General features: G+C 38.0%; 1 protein-coding gene across 5 annotated transcripts in view; it reads left to right on the top strand.

The window, feature by feature from the left end:
* The window catches only part of LOC310726569 (ADAMTS-like protein 1), a 110,030-nt gene that overhangs the window by 80,365 nt on the left and 3,799 nt on the right, over positions 1–25,866 (top strand). For 2 of the 5 annotated variants that reach the window (XM_083542289.1, XM_083542290.1), the window contains 17 exons: positions 40–276; positions 727–853; positions 1,949–2,023; positions 4,031–4,188; positions 6,397–6,508; positions 6,593–6,731; positions 6,932–6,982; positions 7,445–7,649; positions 10,787–10,934; positions 12,414–12,495; positions 15,704–15,996; positions 19,185–19,314; positions 21,135–21,345; positions 21,667–21,846; positions 22,328–22,481; positions 23,302–24,295; positions 24,419–24,546. In XM_083542289.1, the coding sequence (XP_083398415.1) occupies positions 40–276; positions 727–853; positions 1,949–2,023; positions 4,031–4,188; positions 6,397–6,508; positions 6,593–6,731; positions 6,932–6,982; positions 7,445–7,649; positions 10,787–10,934; positions 12,414–12,495; positions 15,704–15,996; positions 19,185–19,314; positions 21,135–21,345; positions 21,667–21,846; positions 22,328–22,481; positions 23,302–24,295; positions 24,419–24,546 (3,424 nt within the window). The remainder of the gene's footprint in view (positions 1–39; positions 277–726; positions 854–1,948; positions 2,024–4,030; positions 4,189–6,396; positions 6,509–6,592; positions 6,732–6,931; positions 6,983–7,444; positions 7,650–10,786; positions 10,935–12,413; positions 12,496–15,703; positions 15,997–19,184; positions 19,315–21,134; positions 21,346–21,666; positions 21,847–22,327; positions 22,482–23,301; positions 24,296–24,418; positions 24,547–25,866) is intronic. The other 3 variants (XM_083542291.1, XM_083542292.1, XR_014533793.1) reach the window with 2 other exon arrangements.

Raw genomic sequence — 25,866 nt, forward strand, 5'->3', positions numbered from 1 at the left:
AAGTCTTTCTTCCTCCTATGCTAAACGCTTTTTTCTCAGGACTGTCCAGCAGATTCCGGAGATTTCCGTGCTCAGCAGTGTTCAGCCCACGCTGATGTGCGCTACCAGGGTCGCTACCACGAGTGGCTGCCAGTGGACAATGACCCTGAAAATCCATGTGCCCTCAAATGCAAGGCTAAAGGCACAGACCTAGTCGTAGAGCTGGCACCAAAGGTGTTAGATGGAACTCGGTGCTACACAGAATCTTTGGATATGTGCATCAGTGGAGCCTGTCAGGTTTGCATACTATCTGTAAACCTCTTTAATAATCTTTAGAATCTCCAGCAGTGCCATAGGCATAAAAACACTGATTTTTGCAGTGTCAGAATGTGTTTTCTATGCTGTGTGCTTGAACGAAGACAAGTTTTTTGTTGTTTTGGTCTTCACAGACAGCTCCAGTCATTTTGAATATGTATTTACAATGTTACATGTCTAATGGCATGATTCAAAATAACCGTGTTATGCTTTGGTTTTCAAGCTGTATGGTGAAAAATAAAGAACGCTATGAGTGCTAGCATGTCACACATCCAAACAAGGACTGAAGCTACTTATTTCCATTTGGATCATACTTTTATTTTAAAAAAAATACTGAATTGTAAAACATAATCAATTTAAAACAGTAGAAAACACAACAAATGGAAAGTATGGATGAAATCCAGTCTGTGAGATTTTTTTTTCTTTTGGCAGATTGTTGGCTGTGATCATGAGTTAGGAAGCACTGCTAAAGAAGATAATTGTGGAGTTTGCAATGGAGATGGATCCTCTTGCAGACTTGTGAGAGGGCACTACAAATCCCAACACGCCAGTGGGAAGAGTAAGGATAAAGTTGTTTTTCTTTATTACAAAGTCAGTCAATTATCTAGTGATATCCTGCATTTGTATTTGTTTAACTTTTACAACAGCAGCAGACACTGTGTGGAAATATATTTTAACCTTAATTAAGAAATTATGGAAAAAGGGAGTTTTGCTGCTTCGTTGATTTGTCCATCAATGCTATAGAATGTGAATGGATCATGTTGTTTAATAATGTCAAAAAGACGTTCATTTCATACTGGTTTCTCGTTATTGGCATTCAAGATTCTGGCAGGACAACAAGCAACATTACACTCTGATTTTAGAAAGGTTTTGCAACTCCAGTGTTTTATAATGTGTAAGCAAATGTATATTCCCCCACATGATCCTTTGTAGTATTATGATTTTTTCAGCTATTTCAAATCTTTTAATTACTTTCTTTTTAAAAGCATCCCGGCTTTGCAAATTGTCTTTCCATGTGCCAAAGATGTGTACAGTACTGTATAAATTGTTCAATGATATCCATTGCATGTTTTGAACGGCTTGACACACTGTTTAAATAATAGCTTTGCTTGTACATGCTATTTAGGAATTACTTTTTTTCTGTAACTAACAGCTGTGATTAATTTAAACCCTGGTGCACCTGCACTGCACATCTGCACATGCTGTCTCTATGCAAATGTACACTGTAATGCGTTATCAAGAGGATTCAAACTTTCTGCCATAATTTAGGTCCATACTTTCTGCTACTTGATGCATTTTATACAGTTTCATTTTTATGATGTTTGATGTCACTATTTGAACTGCATCATTGTGAGTAGGAAATAGTCAATGGATTAAATGTAAAGCCACAAAATCACTTGTGTTTCTTTTTTTAGTTGATTATAACTATAATGGAACATGTATCCAAGCCAAGCCGACCCTATTAAACAGCAAGCGGCATAACAGTCATATTCCAGTCATCGCACATAGTATTCGTTTTGTTTTCTATTGTTCTTGGTTTTACTCAAGTGTTCCTGCTCAGCTTAGATCACTTTAATGATCACATCTGACTGCAATGAAAAGCTTTGAGTTTCCTTTAATCATTCCTTCCTGCTTTTTTTTCTCTTTCCCCCAGCTGAGGACACTGTGATTGTTATTCCTTATGGAAGTCGTCATGTGCGCTTGGTTCTGAAAGGCCCGGATCACTTGTGTAAGTCTTGGTAGGTTCAGGGCTTCCATTTAGAACTGAGAAGATAAAGAGTTCTTTTCAAATAATCATGTTGCATATGTGTAAATGCAGCGTAAGAAAGAGGGTACTCCATGGTGAACTTTTTGGCGATAAATAGAGACATTTTAAACAGCTAGAAGCAGTGAATGAGCAAATGTTGCAGATGGCTCTTAGGAAAATGTAAAAACTGTGTGACATGCTACTGATAAATTCAAGAGATTTATATAATAGGGAGTTTTCATTTTAATACCAATTTATGATTTGCGATGTTGTTCACCAATAGTTCAAGTCATTCACCCCCAATTGGTAACACCAGTTTAGAAAGAGAGAGTTCATTTTACATTGCAGTTCACTTGCATTCAAAGACGTTCAAGGATTGTATCAATGATATCAAGATGTTGGCAGCCATCCGCATAATATGGCATAAAATCTAAAACAAATGTCTTCCATCCTTTCATTATTCTCATCACAGCCAGTGAAAAGTTTCTTTCTGAAGATGCAGCAACGTTGCTTTTCTCATGAACACATTTTGGCAGGTTTCTCACTGCGGGCAACTAAATAGTAACCAGCTGGCTGTTGGCAACAGCTGACACTCTTGGAGGGTTTTTGTTCCCACTTGGTATTTTGTAAATGTCCACACTGGATTAAGACAAGACCCCATAAATCGAAGGTTGACTTCGGGTCATGTTGTGAAGGGAGCAAAGCAATACACACTTCAAGTGATCTGCCATTGCCTGGAAAAGCCCAGACAGAACAAAGCCAAGCAAAATCTTTACTAGTACAAAGATTTGTTGTCTTTTTAATCCGTGTGCTAAATAACAAAGGTAGAAGTCCAGAGGTGTATGTCCTGTTTATGACAAAGTTAAACATTGTGGTAGTTGATCACTCTTGGAATTTAAATGCACTTTGCTTGAGACACAGTTTAAGGTGTGAACGTTCTAAAAGTGCTGTGGGCAGCTGTAAAGAACCAAAGAGAAAATGCTAATTCAATCACTTCTATAAAGTTAAATTCACTCTTTTAAAATTGAGTTTTGTCTCAGAACTAGTAAGTATTATTATTATTGCTGATAGATCATTTTATTACTGATTGGTTTTAATGAAAAGGTGTCTAGGTACAGAATATGTGTCATATTGAATGTCTGCAATATAAACTCTATTTGATATTTCCTGTGCTTGTGTGTAGTTTCTTTAACATTGGGAAAGTGTCAAAGAGTCTTAAAAAAAATGCTTAATGTGTCTAGTTTGTTCGGTAGACATGGGGAAATTGATGCAAGTGTCTGTGATGTATGATAACGGTTACCAGATCTGTGTGATAAAATTATTAAGCTAGTAAAGCACATAGTTTCTTTCACCAGGGTCATAAACTGATCTTGTAATTTTGCACATTTTGTCATAAAATAAAAATATCGGTGAGAATAAATAACCCATGCTGGCAGTTTAAAAGCTTTTAGGGGAAAACCACACACCTGGCAACACTGACTAGACAGTTCGATACAACATGCATGACAATTTATACGAGGCAGTTAAGGTAAGAAGGAACACATGATCAGCTTTGCTTTCTATTTCTCTGTGCTTTCTTGTAGTGAGGACTTGTTGCTCGAATAAAAGTTTAGAAGGGAGAGAAGTGGACTTTGCATGCTGCCATGAGCACATTTGCTTGCACTCAATTGAAGTACATAAAATGCAAGGTTCAAAGTTATGCCTGAAAATGGGCACAAACTGCTTAGTACATCTGAACGATGTCAGAATGCAATCAGAATGCATTTTCTTCCCGTTTTTACTTTAATGGAGAGAGGAATTGTTTATGTTTATCTCTTTCTGTTTCTAATTCTGATTATGCTAATGAAAGTGAGAGAGTAAGAGATTCAATTATAGAATTTATATTCATGTAATATAGGGTGATGCATACTGCTAAAGCTGTGTAGATTTTGCATGAGCCAAACATTTGACACATTGTTGCCATCAGTAGATTGTTGATTTTGTTTCTAGATCTGGAGAGTAAGACCTTGCAGGGGATAAAGGGGGAGCTTTCTCTGGATGGAACCAAGCAATACATCTTACAGAACACAATCATTGACTTCCAGAAGCTCACTGACAAGGAGATCCTTAAAATCGTCGGGCCACTAGAGGCTGACTTTACCATCAAAGTAAGGCACTAATCAGTCTATATAGTATTGCATCTTCTGTATTTGAAAAAGCTACTGTTCTAGTCACTGTTATTCAGGTTTAGTATAAATTTTTACATTCCCTATTTAATGCTCATTTTTAGATAAATAAATCTTTTAACAAATACTGTATGCTTTGCCAGAATGAGGCACATGCAAGATCTCAGAAATGGAGCAAGCATACAGTACCATGGATAATTATGAGTTTCCCTTATCACGTTGGAGTTCTCTGGTGAACTCACCCCTAACTCCCTTTAGAAACAAATTAGATTCCTGGCCGACAGCCACCCAACAATTATTACGCCTCTGCTTTTACCCAGTTTGTTAAGTAGCTCCCTAGATTAATGTGCTGGCTGTCATGGACTTAATGGAATAGCCAATTTGAAATGAAGCAGCCAGCAGTTGGAAAATGCCAGAAAAAACAATTCTCTTCCCTCTAAAATTCATCCGAAATAACACAATAAATAGGAATGTTGGAGACAGAAATCTGAGAAGCAGTAAATGCCTAATTTTCTAATTTGATACCAGGAAGATTGCCAGCTCATATCACAAACCTTTTTGGGAAAGCTGAGAAAAGTGGAATAAAAAGTCATTAAAACAAGCCAGACAGAGATTCCATTGTAAATAAATGTGTGACTTGTTCAGTTCCTGTAACCCGTTCTCCACTATTCACGCATTGTTTTTACCTACCCTTTCCTGGAAATCATTTTATGAAAACTTTGTAAGTATTTGAAAATTTATTTCCCATGTAAATGTAATTGACATAAAATGCGACTCTGTATACCAGTCTCTAGTGTACCGTTCCTGGCATGAAAAAAATGACTTTGAAATCTCCTTGATGGTTTGAATTTCATTCTTCTTAACCAATAAATGATTAAGATCCAAAAATTCTCAAATGGCTTGTGACACAACCCATCTGGGACTAAAAAGGGGTCTGAGAGGAAGCTTACACATTCAAGTGGGGGGTTTGGCCAGCGTTCAATACATGGCTTTATTAGGGGATGAATTTTTTGAGATGGTGGGTGTTTTACCCAGCTCCAGGCCTGGCTCAGTAAGGATGTATGGGGAGTGATATCTTACCATTCGATAAAACACTTCTGTCACTTCTAAAGAATGTGAAAGGTCTCGGAAGTTTATTTACGCTTGGTCATGAACTAGAAAAGAACAGAACTCTGTTAATGTTTGAGTCTTAACACTATTGAGCTTTTCTAGGTGACAAGAAGGTGAAAACAAACCTTAGATTCTCTGAGAGTGTGACAGTGATAGCCTGAACCTATTTAGTACATTATGCACTGGCAACATGGTGTAACTAAAGTCTGTTAACTAAAGTTAAATTAATACCAGGTGTCTTTATCAGAGACTCGTGGCATTGTAACCACAGCCATTCAAGCTGTCCGTAATGGGAGAATGTACTTCAAAAGCATGAGTGTTTATAGAGCAGGGGTCCTGCTGGCTTTGTGCCAAATCCCAGGCTTCATGAGCATCACTCAAAGCACCGGCACATCTTAACCCCCCTCAGCGATAGTGTGATTGGCTCACTCTTTTGATGGATGACAGCAAGCCTTAAGATAATACTAGCTTTGTAATTTCTGATCACAAAGTAATGCTTCCAAAGGAGATTTTTTTCACATATCCATTATGCATATGCGATAAGGCTGGTCCATGTTTTGTTTGTGCAGCTGATATTGTTATTACTGCATACAACAATGGCTGAACACTGTTATTCATAATATGAGCATGTGAATTTATCGCTATACCATAGCTTTTTTTCCTTTTCTATCTCTTCAAACACTTATTCTCAAATCAAGTCACAAACAAAACAAAAATCTCTTCAGGAATCGAGGTGCTTGCTCCCACTGTCGAACTTATGATACAGTGGTGAGCCTCTTTTCAAAAAAATAAATAAATAAAATAAAGAATTGCAGCCCGTCATAACTAATTGGGTTCAGTGGAACTGCACATTATGGAAACCAGGCATACTTTGTCTATTTTTCTACAAGAAATTGAAGACATTTGTCAGTAATTGTGTTCCGAGTTGTTGTTTCCCAAGAACTGATGTCATTATTGTATTTCTACATGCTTGCGAGGTTTGCAAATAATCATTTTATATAGGTTTGAGATGTTGTGTATTATTCTGACACATACTAAATCATTTCTTTTTTTTTTCAATCTTTAACTTCATTTAAACAGGTTCGTTATGCCAGCGGTGTAGACAGTGTGGTGCAGTTTATCTATTACCAGCCGATTATTCATCGGTGGAGAGAGACCGACTTCTTCCCCTGTTCTGTAACTTGTGGTGGTGGTAAAAAAAAAAGCTTTGAATTTATATAAACATTTTTTTTTTCTTGTGAGTTCTGCAAATTCACCTAATTTATTATGTACCCAGGGTATCAGCTGACTTCAGCAGAGTGCTTTGACCTGCGTAGTAATCGTGTGGTGGTGGACCAGTATTGCCATTATTACCCTGAGAATGTCAAGCTCAAACCCAGACTGCAGGAGTGCAACATGGACCCTTGTCCTGTTAGGTGGGCAATTAAAACTGTTACACAATCTGGTTCAGATGATTAACTGTTCTTTATCGTTTAATTAATCTTGGCATCTGTGGATTATATCTAACCCAAATGTCATTGTTTTGTGTGTGTGTGTGTGTGTGTGTGTGTGTGTGTGTGTGTGTGTGTGTGTGTGTGTGTGTGTGTGTGTGTATGTCACATTGTCCAATTTCTAGTGATGGCTACAAGCAAATAATGCCCTATGACCTCTACCACCCACTGCCTCGGTATGCACTTTGACTTCCACTTAGGTTTTTTTGCTGCACTTTTTCCTTGGCCTGCCCAAAACTTTTCACTCCTGGCCAGCTTTCTAGTTCACCTCAATCCGTGTCTTTGCAGAGTAACATTTCAAGTTCTCTTCCACAAAAGCAGAGAGCCAGAGGTTTCACATTCTATTTCAATGAAGCACTCACTGGGCCTAAAGCCAGACTGAGACAGTGAAGGCTTTCAGTCCTCTTGCAGTAGTCAGTGCAGATGCTTTAAGCCAGTGAGGCTGCAGTATGGCCTTTCAGCAAATCAGAAGTGAACTGCTTGGGGGAATTCAGGCTTTCTTGCGCATGCCAATATTGCTTGCTCTTTGATTTAATTTCTAAAGCACCACTGTGATTTTGAAAAATGTAATGTGTTTATTACTAACATCAAACTAAAAATTAAAAGTTTCATTTAAACTCTGAAATCTCTAATGTGAGATGGGAGAGCAGCCCATGGACTGCCTGTTCTACATCCTGCGGTGGGGGAGTTCAAAGTCGTTCCGTCTCATGTGTGGAAGAAGACTTGCAGGGAAACATCACTCCCACGGATGAATGGAAGTGTCTGTACGCATCCAAGGCATCCATTGTGCAATCGTGCAACACTTTCGACTGTCCCACATGGATTGCACAGGAATGGTCACCGGTAATTAAAATTTATTTAGTTCTATTCTCAACTATACATTGGCAATTTATTGAAAAACTTCTTTTTAATAATAAGAAAAAACTATTTATTATACTTATTTAGCATTATTTAGCAGCTTATCAAGTTGTACATGATCTAGGACATCAGTTTTTCTGTCTGGTGAACTAGAAGCACAGGAGCAAAAAGTATATAAATATGTAAAAATAAGTTAATCAAGCTCATGAAATTATAATAAGTGCATGGGATGTTTTACAGCATTCAAGTAATACCATTAATGCCACTGAATTCACTGTGGGCTCTTACAAAGAAAATATGCCTGTGGTTTAAAGGAGAGCCTGTTTAAGCACTGAGCACTGCTGACTTGGTTCATAAATGTATCCACTTCAAAGTTTTCTTCTTCTGTATAATCAACATCTTTGCATTTGGATGCTGTTTTCCGAATTCCATAGGTTTCTTTTAAGTGTATTTATCATCTGAAACAAAAAACTTTGATTGTGGCATATAGTAGTAACATTGAACGGATTAATAATGTCACTCACTTAAAAGAAACATTTATGTAATTTAAATGTCTGAATCACAAGTAACTGAAAAAACATACAAATAGGTCTGAATTTATGTTTGAATTATAATTGCAGATGTGCTCAATTTCTGCATTAAATCCTCATAACATGCAGCATATATCATTTCTGAATATAGCTATAAATATCACTAAATCAACCTACCTGTAAAATTATTTTAACATGTAAATATTGACTATTCTTATATTCAGGGGGCTGTGTTTAATCTGGTGTATTATTTATCATGAACTAAATGGGAATATCCTGTTTGGTTTCTAGCTGGACTTGTGGTGAACTGCTATAAAAGGCACTTAACACAATTACATCTAAATTAACATCCATAAGGCATAAATATATAATACACATGGTAAGGGAAATTAATTCTAAGGACCTGCACAGAGTGATCTTGTAGATGTAATGAAAGAAGTTTGTGTCCCGATAGATTTTTCCCACGGTCTAGCACATATTTCCCTTGAACAGAAATAGTCATTATAGCACCTTATTGTACCAAGAACTTAATTGCTCCCCCTTGGGTTTTGTTCTGGTCCATGTTAAAAGCCTGTAACAGCTTGGCCTCATGGTAAATGTTAAATATCCCAAATTTCCTGCAACTCATATTTTTTTTTATCACATTATCTGTTAATATATCTCTGAACCCAGTCTTCATTCATCACTAGTAATGTGTTAATTATTCAAAGGAGAAAAAAAAGATTTAAAAAAATGTACTCTACTCCATTATTTAACTCATGTAGCATTGTATGCAAGAAGCACCAACTAAATTATATGTATACTGTATGGACAACAATAATGTATGGACAACTTTATTAGGACATCTGACATTTCCAGCATTATTGGTTTCTTTCCCAAACTTCTACCAAAAAATTGTGTATGGCTGTCTTTGGAAGCAGTAGCCTTAAATTTTCTCTTGGTTGTCCTGCTTTATAGCTCTGACCTCAACCTTAATGAACAACTTTGGGATGAATTCAAACATATACATTACAGCACAGTAAAGTAAAATGATATGAAAATGTAAGAAGTAGAAAGTACAGCTATTTATGTAAAAAATTTAATGAGTAAAAGTAAAAAGTTGTCCAAAAATAAAGTAGTGAAGAAAAGTACTGATACCAACAAAAATCTACTTAAATACTGTAACGAAGAATTTGTACTTCATTACTTCCCACCTTTGCTCTTCAAAAGATTAACAAAAGTTCAATCTAGGATCAAAACAAGGCAAACATTCTGTGTGACATTATTGAGAACAAAAACATGATATGCTTTATTAGCTTATTCTAAAATAAAGGAGCTGAGTATACGTTCCACATGATCAGAACCACGTTTGAATATCTTGCGGTTGTTGTTTTTTCTCTGTTTCAAGAGTAAATTTCCTTTCAAAACAAAATAACCAAGAATTAATTAACCCAGATTTGCGGCCTTCATTGGGATTTTGTTTCCCCTGACAATTCTTCTTTTTAAATCTTTTTTTTTTTTAAAGCTTGTATTGGCTAAAGATATTTTTCAAAAGTATTTTAGAAGTATCCAGAGTGTTTAGGTTTCTTCATTTTTTTTAACATGGAAAATGGTTCTATTTTCATGTTATCAGTAAAGAAGCTATAATTACTACATTGTGCATATCAGATGCCAGCATCTGCTTTGTGGTTTTCAGACATAATAATATACATGATGCAAACCTTACCTAATGTATGTAACTCATGTTACTTTAGTGGCATAATCATTCTATAATGATGGAGTAGCATTTACAACTGCTGACTTGTTTATTTTTATAATGCTAGAACAGCAGAATTTTTGCACATTTCCTGACTTATTAGCTGACTTAGTCATTCCGCAGTTAATAATATAAGGGGCATTTTTTTTTTACCAACACAGGCATAAGTTATTGGTTCAGATTAGTGTGTTGCCATTTTGCTTGGGCACAAGTCATTTTTATGTATATGCTCTTTTGCAACATTCGTGGCCATAATTTAATGCACAGCCTGACATGGTCGGAACATCACCAAACTGTGGCAAGTTGATCTTTAACCATTTTCCTCCAAAATCTACCTAACTTGTTTTTTTCACAACACCTTTTTAGCAGGTGTAAGATGATATTACCTTTACTTCAAGCGCACTTCTGCTTCTTTTCTTACAAGGCAATTTTGTGGATTGTCACTATTTATGTGACCCTTGCAAAAACATAAACAGGTGACTTTAAATGCTAAGCTAATACTAAAGACCTCATTATTTTATTCATAACAAATAACTTAGATGTGGAACAATAAAGTCAATTAACATTGCTAAGTTTTATAGTGTCTTTTAGTCATTCTTTAGCTTTTAAACCGATCCTGCTGAGAGCTCACCTTTTAACCCTTTAGACAGCATGTGTCTGTATGTAATGTGACTATGTAATGAGTAGCTTGCAGTGACATTTTAATAGGGCTTGTTTGGTTATATGTGCATTAAGTCAGTCTCTCTCTCTGTGTGTGTGTGTGTGTGTGTGTGTGTGTGTGTGTGTGTGTGTGTGTGTGTGTGTGTGTGTGTGTGTGTGTGTGTGTGTGTGTGTGTGTGTGTGTGTCTCATTACCAGTGCACAGTAACTTGTGGACAGGGCCTGCGTTATAGAGTGGTTCTGTGCATTGATCACAGAGGGCTGCATGCTGGCGGTTGCAATCCTATCACCAAGCCACACATAAAGGAAGACTGTCTGGTTCCTGTTCCCTGCTACAAGCCTGCAGGTAAACAGTGTTGCATTTACCCTGCTTGTACCTAATACAGTGCATCCGAATAGTATTCACAGCGGTTCACTTTTTCTACATTTTGGTAATGTTACAGCCTTATTTAAAAATAGATTCAATTAATTATTTTACTCCAAATTCTACAAACAATACCCTATAATGACAACATGAAAAAACAATTCTGTTTGAAATCTTTATTAAAGATAAAACATGAAGAAAAAAAATAAATCACACGTGCATAAGTATTCACAGCCATTGCTCAATACTTTGTTGAAGCACTTTTGGCACCAGTTATAGCCCTAAGTTTTTTTGACTATGATGCTACAAGCATGGCACATGTATTTTTGGGCAGTTTCTCCCATTCTTCTTTGCAGAACCTCTCAAGCTCCATCAGGTTGGATGGAGAGCTTCGATACACAGCCCATTTCAGAGCTCTCCAGAGATGTTCAAATGGGTTCAAGTCTGGGCTCTGTCTGGGTCACTCAAGGACATTCACAGAGTCGTCCCGTAGCCACTCCTTTGTTATCTTGGCTGTGTGCTTAAGTCGTTGTCCTGTTGGAAGATGATCCGTCAGCCCAGTCTGAGGTCCAGAGCACTCTAGAGTAGGTTTTCATCAAGGATGTCTCTGTACATTGCTGCATTCATCTTTCCCTCGATCCTGAATTGTCTCCCAGTTCCTGCTGCTGAAAAACATTCCCAAAGCATGATGCTGCCACCACCATACTTCACTCTAGGGATGGTATTGGCCTGGTGATGAGTGGTGCCTAGTTTCCTCCAGACATGACGCTTGGCATTCAGGCAAAAGAGCTCAATCTTTGCTTCTCACTTCAACTCCAGGTGGGCTGTCATGTGCCTTTTACTGAGGAGTTGCTTCCGTTTGTCCACTCTACCAAAGCAGGCCTGATAGGTGAAGTGCTGCAAAGATGGTTGTTCTTCTGGAAAGTTCTCTTCTCTCAATAAAGAAATGCTGGAGCTCTTTCAGTGTGACCATCAGGTTCTTGGTCACCTCCCTGACTAAGGTCCTTCTCCCCTATTGCTCAGTTTTTCCAGCCGGCCGGCTCTAGGAAGAGTCCTGGTGGTTCCAAACTTCTTTCATTTATAGATGATGGAGGCCACTGTGCTCATTGGGACCAAAGGCAAAGGCTGTGAATGTGTGATTTATTTGTTTTTCATTTTTAATAAATCTGAAAAGCTTCCAAACAAACTTCTTTCACATTGTCATTATTGGGTATTGTTTGTAGAATTTTGAGGAAAATAATGAATTTAATCCATTTTGGAATAAGGCTGTAACATAACCAAATGTGGAAAAAGTGAAGCACTGTAAATAATTTCTGGATGCAGTGTAAACATCTGATGTGTGATATGATTTGACTAAAATACCCTATCACATTTAGAGTTATCTAGACTCTTGTCTATTAGCAACAGCTATAATAATTCTTGAAACACTGAAACTGGTTTTATCATTCAAACTTTTTTCAGAGAAGCTGCCTGTTGAAGCGAAGCCACCTTGGTTCAAGCAAGCCATAGAACTTGAAGATATGCCCATATTGGAGGAACCGACGTAGGTGTATTAAGTTTCAAAACTACTGTAAACTATCTTGACTGAAGATGGTAAAGACTTGTAATAAAATGTATTAGACTTCCTGCTCTCAAAGGTGAATGATGAATGAATGATGAATCTACTTTTGAACTCATTGTTACTTTTTAGCCCCTTATTCCTTCATAGCCATACTCACAAATTCTAAGCTGATAACTTTATACTGTTCCTATCAGTTTTACTGTGATCAGCTGTAATGTATAAAGAATGTAATCATTTGCAATTGTTTGCAATATTCTGTAATATTTTACAATTGACTTTAGAAAGTTGAAGAAATTAATTAAGTCTATATAGAAAGTCTATAAAGTTGTTTTCTAGAGATTTCATCGAAGAAGAATTTTATTAATTCCCTCTTTAAATCAAATCTCACTGCTGGTACTTACTCCTTAAAATCCGAGCTTGAAGCTTTAATTTCAGTAACTACTAAAAAGTTTGTTACTACAGTGATACTGTTTGAGTGCTGGTTCAGTAGACTTCTGATGTGGGAATTCTGCTTTCCTGGAGGTTTAAGTGCCAATCTCTATTTGCTCATGTCAGTTTTAGGTCACTTGGTGAGTCATACACAGTCATATACATAAGAAAAAGTATGAGATAGCAAGTGTGTAAGAATGAAACTGACTGGGCCTAGTAATTTAAAGGGTTAAATGAAGAGACTGGTAAAAATAGTGTGAACTTAAAATGTAGTCGGCGGAAAGAAGAGCCCATAACTATTTATGAGCTGATGTTCTGTAGAAACCATTAGTTTTTTTGTGGGCAGAAGATGATTTGTACAGATGAGTAGAGCTGAACGATGGTGTCTTCTCATCCACGACAAGAGCGCAGTGATTTACAGTGCTATATTTTTAACATTAAATTGAGGGGCTAAAGGGGTAACTGTGACGCTTTAGCATGCATGTTTGTCTCGCTGAATTTGCTGTAGATAAAGTTGAAGTAGCCTTAACTAGCACTGCTGCTGGTCATGCATGTTGCTTAAAGTAAAAAAAAAAAAAAAAAAAAAATGTAGAATATGGCAGACATGCGTTTCTCTCTTGGAGACCTTTGTTATTGTATGACTTTATGCCATTTTGAGGCAAGGGTTGATTTATATGAGCCTAAGAATTCATTTAATTCATTTCAACAATGCAGTAACAGTTGAGATTTAAAGAAATTCTTTAACTCATAAGGGAGGAACTGGATTGGATGCAATGGTTGGATTCTGTTTCATATGCATTTTGCCGTCCTCTTCTCAAACTCTATATCACTATAACTTAATTAACATATTGAATAATGCTGGTACAGTAAAACAATTCCATGGCTACATGCTTTGCAGAAATCTAGAAAAAAATTATAAACCATGTGTATACAATCAGCTTTGTAAGACCTCAACTTTGATCTATGCTACAGTAGATGATGCTTCACATGTTTTAGCACTGCTGACCTGTTTTTTTTTTTTCTCATTTTTTTTTTTTTACTTCTTTTTTTTTGAGAGTTATGCAGGGTGAGAGAATTGTCCATTGCAAAAGCATATGATTTTGCTCTTTGCAAGAGCCATGTCTTCCCCCCAAAGCACATAAATAACAGCATATAATATGCTGTCGCCCAGAAGCCAACAACAATATCTGCCTGCCATATGGGCGCAGGCGTACGGATGCGAACGGAACAAGAAGGAAATTCCTGTGTTAGACTTATTGCACCTCTGCTGCCAAGATTTAAGCTTGCCGTTTCTTCAAATACACTCTAAACCACTGTCGAAAATTACTCGCGAAGGTCAAGACTAAAACATATCACCCGAGTTTAGCTATTTGACCATGATAGACAATAGATATTTTGTCTTTCACTGTCAACAAGCCTCATGGATGTTATGAGATATAAGAGTAAGATTCTCACATAAAATAAGTATGTGTATTGAGGGAAATGTAGCCTGACGGGATGTTTCATTGTTGATGCATTAAACAAAATTTTGGATACATCTTGCAGGATGTTGTAAAAAAAAAAAAAAAAAACACTAGGGTGCTAGTTGTGGAGCATCCAAACCTACCAGTAGTTATTTTTTTCTCAGTGCACTGGATCATAAAAATGGAAAGCATGCTTGTGCTGTGGTTTCACAGCAAAAAATGTGCATGACATCCTAAGAGTCATGATCACAGTAATGGGCTCCCAGCAGGTAAGACAGCAAAAGTCACTTGAAACCCTAATAGAGAACATCACAATACAGTTTCAGTTCTTGACTCAGGTATATCCACACGATCGCAGGTTTCTTCCAGGTGACAAGGCATTGTAATTTGATTTAAGCAGTTTATGACAGCTAAAGTATTTTCATCATCTTTACACATTTTTATTTTACTGATTGATATTTATATTTGATGCAGATAAATGAAGACCTGCAGAGTAGAACCCCAGATTGGCTTGTGATTTTAATGAGAGTTTTGATCACTCAAAAGGAAATTGACTTGATGGACCTTCAACAGCTAAGGAATCTGGCATATAATGGTGTCTGGGCTTTCATAAGATAATCAAATGGCAGTAATACATTTAGTAGGCCATATGTGTAAAGTCTTCTTTTAGATTGTTTTATATAATGCTCCCCAGAAGGCACTGAGACTTTTTGACTTCACTCCTCTTCCATGCCTAAAGAGCTGATGTAATAAAGAGTGACAGCAGAGACGATCATACTATCTTCAATAATGGTCATGCTGGTATTACCTTTTTATTCCATCAGCAATGTACTGTTTGAAGAACCTTTGACGTTTTTAACTGTTATCTAATTGGATGGCTTCCACGATTTATTGCCAATTTGGTCATACCTTTAAGGTTTTTTTAACAAATCAATATGTAGCTGTTCTGCCTTTTGAGGTGACAACAGGAAATGCTTGCTTCAAGAGAAGCTATAAAAACAATGATTTCATGTTTTGTTTTTGTTTTTTTACTTTTCTGTTTGACTCTTAACTGTGAGGAAGTATGCATCAAAGCAATTTATTCAAGAGTGTTCTGCTTTAATATGTTACAGCTGTTTAAAGAATTGCAATAACAGCTGGATGTGAGAAATAAGTGCAGTTTATGAACTTAGCTGTAAATAACTAAAATGTGTGAAAAGAAAGCGAGTGCCAGAAGGAACCCAGATTGGCTTTTATTACTGTCAGTTCGTGTTATAATTTCACATCAGAGTGTGTTTTGTGTCAATTTTGTTTCACAGGTTTATCCGAGGCACTTGGGGGCCCTGCAGTAGATCATGTGGCGCTGGCATACAGAGGCGGACAGTGAAGTGTCAGGTGTTGCTCTCCTTCTCCCAGACAGTTGCTGATCTTCCAGATGATGAGTGTGAAGGACAGAAGCCCCCAGAAATGCAACCCTGTTACCGCACGCCCTGCTCTGGAGTGAGAACTGAGCAGGAGAGTGAGAGAATTAGAAACACAGCTACGGAGCAAGAAGAGCTACATGACTGGGAGTATGATGGGTTTACTGAATGCTCCGAGATGTGTGGTGGAGGTGAGCAATGTGGTTGTGCCTAGTCTGAACTGCTAGACTAGAAAATTAGTACTTTGTCAAATATAAGTAGCTGAGATTTTATAGAAATTGTGTTTGGCATATATGAACTTCATATACAATTAATGGCCAAAGTTTCATGGACACCTGACCATCACACCTACACATAGACGTTGAGCTTCCCATTTCATGTTTATACCACCTTTGCTCTTTTAATAACCTCCACTTTTCAGGGAAGGCTTTCCACTGGATTTTGTAATATGGCTGTAGGGATTTGTGCTCATTCAGCCACAAGATGTGGTTGGGCAGTGATGTTTGATAAAGAGTGCTGGGGTGCAGTGCATCCTAAAGATGTTGAGGTCCAAGTAAGGTTGAGGTCCAAGTAAGGTTGAGGTCCAAGATCTTCGACTCCAACCATGGCCATGATGATGCCCCGGTGCACAAAGCAAGCTCCATGAAGGCAATCTTGTTTTGTGCACCGGAGCATCATCATGCTGAAAAGAGGTCTAGTGAAGAACATACTGCATAAAAGGGCATTTTAGACTATTGTGTCCTTCCAACACTGTTTGACAAAGGCCCACATATGGGTGTAAAGGTCATGCAAATGTTCACTTTCTGTAGTTCTGAATGCTTCCATAAAGAGAAATTTAACATCATAAATTCAGGGTTCAGGTTATATGATCAACTTGGCCAGCAATGAATATTTCAAACTTTAGCTCTGAACAAAAAAACTTTTTTTTTTGGGTGTTCATCCTGCTGCTATGTAAAGTGCTGTTGACTGACTTTTGAGACTTTTAGCTGGATCTGATCATCTGATCAGAGTTCATCCTGCACTGCTGTCATCGGTCATATCATTAATAAAGACCAGTGAACAATTCCACAAGCAGCTATCGTTGCCTATGCTATGATGTTTTACAGATGTGCTGCTTATGCCTTGGACCCCGAATAGGTCCATTTATCTATATACTTTCTTCCTTGCATGACTTCGATACGCATTAATCTTGATTTTATATGTCAATATGACTATATGCCACAACTCTAAATGCTTTCTCGTGTACTTTTCAGCAACATGACTGTTCTTAAGGATTAAGAGTTGTTTATATCTATAGAGGAGCGCTCTGAGGTCATTCTTTGGCACATCTATTTGTGCGTACATCTTAGAGTTGATGTTGTTTTATATTTTTGGATCATGGTTGAAAGTATTATTTTGTCATTTGTGCATGTGTTACTGTCCGTGTCTGTAGTTTTTCAGGTTATTTTTCTTGTTGAATACTCTTATTCTTTGTTTCCTATTCGATTGTTCCGTATTTTTTGCTAGTTATAAACTCCAATGATGTAGATGAGGCTGAGGAACTGTCAGAGATCACCTTGATAGTGATGCCATTTCTACCTCTGTGTGTTTACCCAGCATTCATATTCAATTCTTAAAAAAAAAAAAAAGAGAAACTCAGGGAAAGGTCGTGACCAATTTCTGAAAAGAGAAACGTATAAGGATATTAAAGGCGCTAAACAGATACACAGAGTGATGTTGTTTCACACCCATATATTGTAATATATAATATAAACCATAATATTTCAACATTATTTACTTTTTTTAGGACAAAGAAAACCCAATCAACAAATTAAATCAGCTCATCTGTGTTACTGTGTTTAACTATACACAGATGGACAAGAAACAGCTAGAATATTAAGTGTCTAAGTAACACTGGTGTGAAGAATGCGAGGACTGCATGTAAGAAGAGCTATAAATCCAAATGCTTCATATTATGCATTTGCTCACGTTAAAACTATTTGACTGTAGTCCTCTTAGATGGAAATTGTGGAAAACTATACCTCCTCTAAACATGATCCTTGTACTAAAGCACTGTGTCATTTTGTTTCACGAAATACCTTGGTTTAAGTGTTGGTATTCTGTTCTTTCTCACATGTTATTACACAATTATCAAAGGCCTACTTTATTTTTGCTATGTATCTCTCTTTCTTTCTCTCTCTCTCTCTCTCTCTCTCTCTCTCTCTCTCTCTCTCTCTCTCTGTTTTTCTCTGTCTCTCACACACATTAACAAAATGGAGTCCTGTGTAGCATCACACTAACTGCCACTTTGATGTGGTAAACACAATTTTTAGGCTCATTATTGTCTCGGACACCATTAACAGGCTAAAGGCTTAATGGATCATTCATTCATTGGTCTGGGCATCACATGATGTCCTGCATACATCTTGAATCTAGCACCCACTGTGTCTGGATTAGTTACTCCACAACCTGGAGTGTTTTGATGTCATGTGGTTCATTGAGCTTAATCAGGGGGTGTTTAGATTACAGCTAAATGAGTCATTTTATGTAGACCACTAATTATGCTTTAGCACCATATGTGCATGTGTGACTGTAATGTTTTGTGCACGCGCTAAATACAGTCGCTCCAGCTAGAATCTCGACTCCACTTTGGCATACACTCACGAACGTCTGCTTTTGCTTTTTGACGGTCCAGTACATGAATACCTTGTGGTGCTTTGTCCTCCTTTTTTACCTAGACAATTCAATTTCTTCTCTATCCAGGACCTTTTGTTAGGTCTTTCCTTTCCTGTCATTCTATCTCTCTTAACATCCATATAGTATAGAATTAGGACTTTCTTCCTTAATGACAGCCAGCTAACCTCCAGCTAACTTGCTTTCAACCCCATTGTGACCTTCTGTAATGATCTCTGTGTTATGTCACCTCTAATATCCTTATAAAGAGGTCTTGTCCTAGCTTGGTGTGAACTAAATCAGAAAAATCACTTCCCATCATGATAGTTTTGTATAGTCAGTTACAGTTACTGCAAGGAAAGCAGCTCCAGGAATAGTGTAATGTCTGGCAAGCATCCACAGAATGGTGTAATTATAAGAAATTATAAATGGGCTGTTTTGCTGTGCATCTGAGAAACCATTTGCTAGGATACCAGTTGCTATAGTGAGTGGCTTGGTTTGCCACACAGCATGACATAATACACAAGATACCTGGATAGATAAATGCATCTTATATTTCACATGACTTCTATATCTGAACTTCTGTAGTTGAAATACATGTGGTTAAGGGTATGTCCATAATCCCTTTTGAAATGTCACTCAGTGAGTTGATGGATTCACTCATATTAGGAGATGTAAGCTAATACAGGGCTTCTTGCTTTTCATACATATATAATTTGCACCCCAGGGCTTAAAGAGGCAGTGGTGATATGTTTGAACAAGCAGACGAGAGAAGCCGCAGATGAAAGTGAGTGTGTCAGCACACAGCGCCCTCTTCAACTTGTGCAGGCCTGCAATACTGAACCTTGTCCTCCGAGGTAAGACAATGGAGTGGTCAGTGTGTGTGTGTGTGTGTGTGTGTGTGTGTGTGTGTGTGTGTGTGTGTGTGTGTGTGTGTGTGTGTGTGTGTGTGTGTGTGTGTGTGTGTGTGTGTGTGTGTGTGTGTGTGTGTGTGTGTGTGTGTGTGTGTGTGTGTGTTTACATTCAATAAAAAGGCTAATGAGTTGTTTTTTTAGAATGTGCAAACTACAAATTCATTCTCCTTTTAGAGTGTGAGGCTGGGAACTGCTCTCATGCTAAATTTGATTGAAATAAAAAAGCTCTACTCCCTTCAGCTGTAGCAGTGCACTCTGGGACAAACATTATCAGCATTTTAACCGTGCTAAAGTGTCAGCTAGGCTGCCACGTTTCTTCATTTTCTTTATAGATATAAGCTATGCATTTTAGAGACTAGTATTTTCTTTGAAGGCACATCTGCCCTACACATTTTCTGGATCCATCACTAAAGCCAGCAACTCATTTTCATTCAAGGATGATCGGGAACAGGAAACAAACAGCGAGCAAAAGTGTGCATAGGTTCATAGGTTGATTGATAGCACTAATGCAGGTATTGCCATGACAAAGTATAAATGACAGATAATGGAGAGAGCAGTTTAATTAATAAATAACTGTCTTGTGCATCTTGCAGTAACCAGTGTGGAAAGATATTTTGAAGCTTTGATTTTGAAGATATTTTTTATTTATGTCCTTTTGTTGTATGGTAAAGTAGCAAATGTAGTGGTCTATGGTTGGAAAATCCAAAACGCCCACCAAACCCTCTGCCTCACTGTGCTGGGCTTTCACACCTCATGCCACAGACATAAAAACCTAGAGGCCTTCTGCCTTTCTCTAGCCTGTTTTTCCAAGTGCTGCTTTTGTTTTCAAGCACAACAAACTTTGTGTTCTGCTTGTTTCCTTTGGCCACTGTTAATACATAACTGGGCCTCAACATCACCTTCAATGCTTCAGTTGCTTTCCTTATAAAGGGAATTTGCAGCTTTTCTCGTCCAGCCTGAACTGTCATATCAACAGGGGAGACCCAGACTGGCTGCCAGGCTTCAGTGGTGTCCTGCTGCGCTTGAGCTAACCACTGGTGGTCTTGGAGGTGGTCATCTCTTCCAACTTCAGTTGTTGCCACCATCAGAGTTAAAGAGGTGGCTCTCAGGTCAAAGGCACCAGTGGGATTGTTATATCCTCAATGCTGTGACTATGTGGATATTTAACCAAGTCCATGGGAAGCTCATTATAGAACCTTATGGCTCGAGTTTCTGTGAGAGTACACAAATATTCTTTGAAAATGTGATTTAGTTGATTAACAATTATAATAATTGACAAAAGATGTATACAAAGCAAGCAAATTAACTAAATATGTTTATCATTCAAGTTTTTTTTGTTTTTTTATTTAACACAAACCAAATCTCTAGTCATAGAAGATTCCTCTTTATTTTTATTTAGTAAACATTTCAGCCTTACCAGGAAGACACTGAATTCCACAAATTATGCCAAAACAGGTGTAAAAGTATTGTGTTTTACATGTGGCTTTGGCATTGTCTCTTCATGAGAGGCTTCATGAGGAGCCACCTGGGATTCTTTTACAGCAATGTTCCCACATATGCTGCACATTTGTCTGCTAAATGAAAACCATTTGTTGGATGGAGCATGTTTTTTTGTTTTTTTTACAATAAATTTGTAACTTTTGTAAAATCCATCATATTGAATACATTTTCTTTAGAAACAAAATTCAAGAATCATCCCTAGGTCAAAATGAAAAACATGCATACATTTGCTGTCCATTGATTGGTTCTCTATGTCTATCCAGGTGGGAACTGGAGGCTTGGAGCTCCTGTTCAGCAACATGCGGTGTTGGCCTCCAGACACGGGCTGTCACCTGCACGCTGAAAGTAAACGCACACACAAACCACACCGAGAGGGTCAAGGACGAGAAGTGTCAGCAGCCCAAGCCCTCGTCTGTGCAGGCCTGTAATCGTTTTGATTGCCCTCCCATGTGGGATCCACAGCAGTGGAGTCAGGTACAATAAAAAACAGTCTTGTAGAATTCTCAAAGGGGTGTGCTGAAACAAAATAACAATACCATATGTTCAAACATGATTCTTGCAGCATCTTTTTCAATGTAACAGCACTTCTAATGATATATATGACTTGCGCATGATTATTTGGTCAAACTTGATTTGACCCCAAAGCAATATCAAGCAGCATATTAATAAAAAAAAAAAGCTATCTTTTAATTTCCCAGTGTGCACTGTATGATAGAAGTTTGGCTTTTTATTTAGGTCATAGCCCTGGCAGCCAATGCAAGGTGAGTTCAATTAGAAGTCTTTGTCTCTGCATAGTGTTCTCAAACATGTGGAGGTGGCCATCAGAAGAGGGATGTTGTTTGTAAGCAGCGAATGGCAGATGGAAGTGTCATGGAGGTACCCGAAACCTTCTGTCCCTCTTCAAGCTTGCCCACCATGCAGCCTTGTGGCCAAACAGACTGCCCAGCTCAGTGGGTCTCTTCAAATTGGACGCAGGTCAGAAACATATATATATATTCTCTGGTAAAGAAACTGATCTCATGTTCCTGGTCAGAATTCAAAATTCTGTCGAGCATATTATTGCTGTTCATACTTTTTGTGCAGCTACAGAGTTCCTGTTGTTTTATTGTGTGTTTTGTGTATTGAAAGTCACACTTTATACACTCTTGGCAAAGTTATCACTTAATAAATTGTTACGCTTTTAGGATGACTTCACTGGTCTCACCAAGGTTATGTTACCTGAACATTCAACCCAGGCTTTTGAGATTTTTTTATTTATTTTTTTTATCACTCACTTGACAGAAAAGTATTCAAAAGATCTACTGTAGTGTAGTGATGGAAATGCTTACAGCCACTGGTGAACAAGCACACAGTTTATGCTAGGGGTTTCTGACCACAGCTTATCTACAGCAGTTATTTAAAGCAGTCATCTGTACATAGTGAATAACTTTTTTTTTCTGACTGACTGCATGTCCAGTGTTCAACAACCTGTGGTGAAGGGACCCAGAGGTTGCTAGTCCTATGCAGGAGATTAAGGCTGAATGGACAGTACCAAACTCTGATTCCAGAGGACTGCACTTCTGTTCTGAAGCCCTCAACAGCTCGATCGTGTTCCTCTGGACCCTGTGAGAGTAAGAGAAATTTGGCTCAATGCCAGCTTCTTGTTCAGATTGCAAAATTCAGCACTCATTAAAACATTCCAACCTGACTGTGATGAATCTGCAATGAGTCTAGGTTAAGACCTGTGTGCTGTTACAGTGGAACCTCGGAGCTCGTGAGGGTTAGGGACCAAGACCGGTCGCGAGTTCCGAATTTTCGCGACCTTTTGATACACCCCTTCCAACCCAGTAAAAACCCAAAGAACACTATACGAAATCGATTTAAATGAGTGAATAACACTATTTCACTCCATAACACTTAATTATTAGACAATTTTAATGAGATAAACCTTGATTAGAAATGTTAAAACTAGCGTTTTGAGCAGCTCGAGGTTGCTCACGAGCCGATCTGAATGAGAGTCGCCGGTCGGAATGAAAGTTGCGAGCATGCGAGGTCGCGAGCGCTGAGGCCGCGAGCTCCGAGGTTCCACTGTATTTATCACTTCATTATCTAAAACTTATTTTGTATTATATTGTTAATTTTGTGGTTCACATTACAAGCAAGAAAATGTTCTACAAGGCATCTAAATATGTTATTCATTAGGCCTTTTTTAAATAAGGGAGTAGATAGCAGAAGACATGTATAAAGCACAAGAGGTGGAGCACTAAGGGAGCAATAGGGGAAAATCCAGTGGGCTGATAGAGAAGGTGGAAATGTAGGATAGTGGTGCCAAAGAATTCTCTTTGCTCTCGTGCTCCAACAAAACCAGTGGGTCATTTGCCTTCATTTAAATTTAGACAGTGAATCAGCAGATTTTATTACAATAATGGGACCTGCATGTTTTGTTTACAGAGATTTTCACTCCAGTAGCTACAAAACCAGATCCTGCTATTTTGACCCAGAGGAGGGTCTATATTCAGTGGAGGAAAGGCCCAAAACTACATTTTGTAGTCGGTGGATATGCTTACTTGCTTCCATGGACATCAGTTGTGCTGAGTTGCCCGACTAAAAATTTTCGTAAAGGCCATGTTCGTTGGTTAAAGGATGGAAAACCACTTTTACTACTGCCACATGTTTCCATATCTAATTTGGGTTACGTCAAGATCCAGCAGATCCAAGCCTCAGATGCAGGAATGTATACTTGTGTTGCTGGCCAGGCACAGGCAAATTTTGTCCTAAAACTTCTTGGAACGAAGTTGACGAAGGTGTCAGTTTCAGAAACTGGCGCCTGGTCAACAGTCTCAGCAAAAACATACCAAATGTCGCCTAAAGAGAAAGAGGTTCTCACTTTTAATCGCTATGACATCGTTGTGCAGCACGTGTTAAATTCAAAAGGTTTGTCCCTTGAGACATACGTCTCTAAAGAACTGCTGGATGAAGATGCCGCTTTTGATTCTCTGAGCCCTCAGGTGCTGGTGGCAGACATGGAAAAACTTGATGAGATAATCCGTAACTTATCTGGTCGCCTCCATGGCACACAAAAACAAGAACTTATTACTAAGCTGTTAGAGGAGCTAACCAGGAAAACTGGCGAGAACAATGATTCCACCTTGGAAGCCCAGGAGAAGCAAGAATTCACAACTCCGGAGTATATTTCTCAAGGAAATTATTTAAGACTTAGTTCTCAGTCCACCAGACAATGGAAGGAACCTCTCAGGAGACCAGTAATTGTACAGAAATTTTCAAGAATCTACAAGTCCTCCCATGAAATTGTGACAAATGCTGGTAGTTTTGTTGTGGTCCCACGACAGGCCATGAGAGTGGAGCTCAAATGTGGAGCGCATGGCAACCCAAAGCCAGTAATTATTTGGATGAAAGAGGGGATGGAATTAAAAAATGGCAGCAGGTAAGAGTAGAAATTTCGTCCTGTTTGTTTAGAAGTTAAAACACACATTTGCATTACAAAAGCATTTCTGACAATCCGTTTTTGCATTGCTTTCAGTAGTTTTGTTGTTCTGTGTCGTGGCAGAGTAGGCCTGATGCCAGACAGCTCCCTGTACATCGAAGCCCCCAAGGAGAATGACTTTGGATTTTACACGTGCCGAGCCACAAATCATCTGGGGTCTACCTCATTATTGTTTCAACTACAAAGAACAGGTAAAAGGCATTACACAGAAACTTTTAGGCAAAGTATGAGGTTTTGTTATGTACACCTGACCCTGAATACAAGCTGAAATTTAGGAGGGAAATCTTACATTTCCTGTCCACATCAACAAGTAACTTGCTGGAACTCCTGTGTAATGTATCAATTGCCAGTCATGGTAGTGACATGTAGTGAAGGTCAGCCATGAGCCATATCAACTTTGAGATTACTTATTGACCTTGTAGGCACAGAGAACAAAGCACCACCGTTCCTGTTGTGCTGGACTGTCTCCCAGCATCCGTCAACAATTAAAAGATCCAGCAAGCCTTTCAAAGCAAGTTAGGGTAGCTTACCTTCTAGTAGAGTGGATAAGAGGCAGTGTACCTCTGAATTATGTTGAACGTTTGTACTTGTAAAACATCATCTGTCATAAAAAGTATTTGAAAGACTTGTTTGGTTCAAATGATTTTAATGATATATGCTTTGCAGAGCTATTTTATATCAAATACAGTGGAAAGGGAACAGTCTGCTTGAAGATTAGTGTGGATACTACTTAGATTTATTACTTAAAACTGGGAAAATGTGACCACATGAAATGTTTATGAACTGTATGTAATTCAAGAGCTTGGAATTATACGCTTGTTTAATGTCATACAGTAAAAAGTTTTTCCTCATTAACATAAATAGTATATTATTTAAATGCCACTAATTATTATTAGGAACTCCACACTAACACTGAGTAGGATTGCTATTTGGTTTTAGAATATTTTTGATTCTACTTGGCATGGATTTTACAAGGCATTGGAAACATATGTTTGAGATTTTGGTTCATGTTGAATTGACTGCATCACATAACTGCTGCAGAATTGTCAGATGCACATTAACACTTCAGTTCCCCCATTATACCACATTCCAAAGCTGCTCTATTACATTCAGGTCTTCCAATACTCAACGTTGCATTTTCGGGGAGCTTGTACCTACTGTGGCTGCAAATTTCTGTTCTTGGCAGGCAGGAGTAAAACCTGGTGTGGTCCTTTGGTGTTGTAGCCCTTCCTCTTTGGGGTTTAAAGTATTGTGTTTTTTGAGATGCTTTTTCACACACCACAGCTGTTAAGAGTAGTTATTTGAGTTCGAATAGCCTTCCTGTTATCTCAAACTAATCTGGTAATTCTCCATCGACCTATCTTGTCAAGAAAGCGCTTCTACCAACACAAACACTGCTACCTGATTGCTTTTTATTTGGTTATTTGTTTTGTTAGTTTATTGTTGGTTTTTTTGCACCTTTCAATCAAGCTTATCGAGTTTGTTGCCAGTAAAAATGTTAGTAGATTTTC

The sequence above is a fragment of the Silurus aristotelis genome (assembly GCF_946808225.1).
Source record: "Silurus aristotelis genome assembly, chromosome: 5".
In the NCBI taxonomy this organism is placed as follows: Eukaryota; Metazoa; Chordata; class Actinopteri; order Siluriformes; family Siluridae; genus Silurus; species Silurus aristotelis.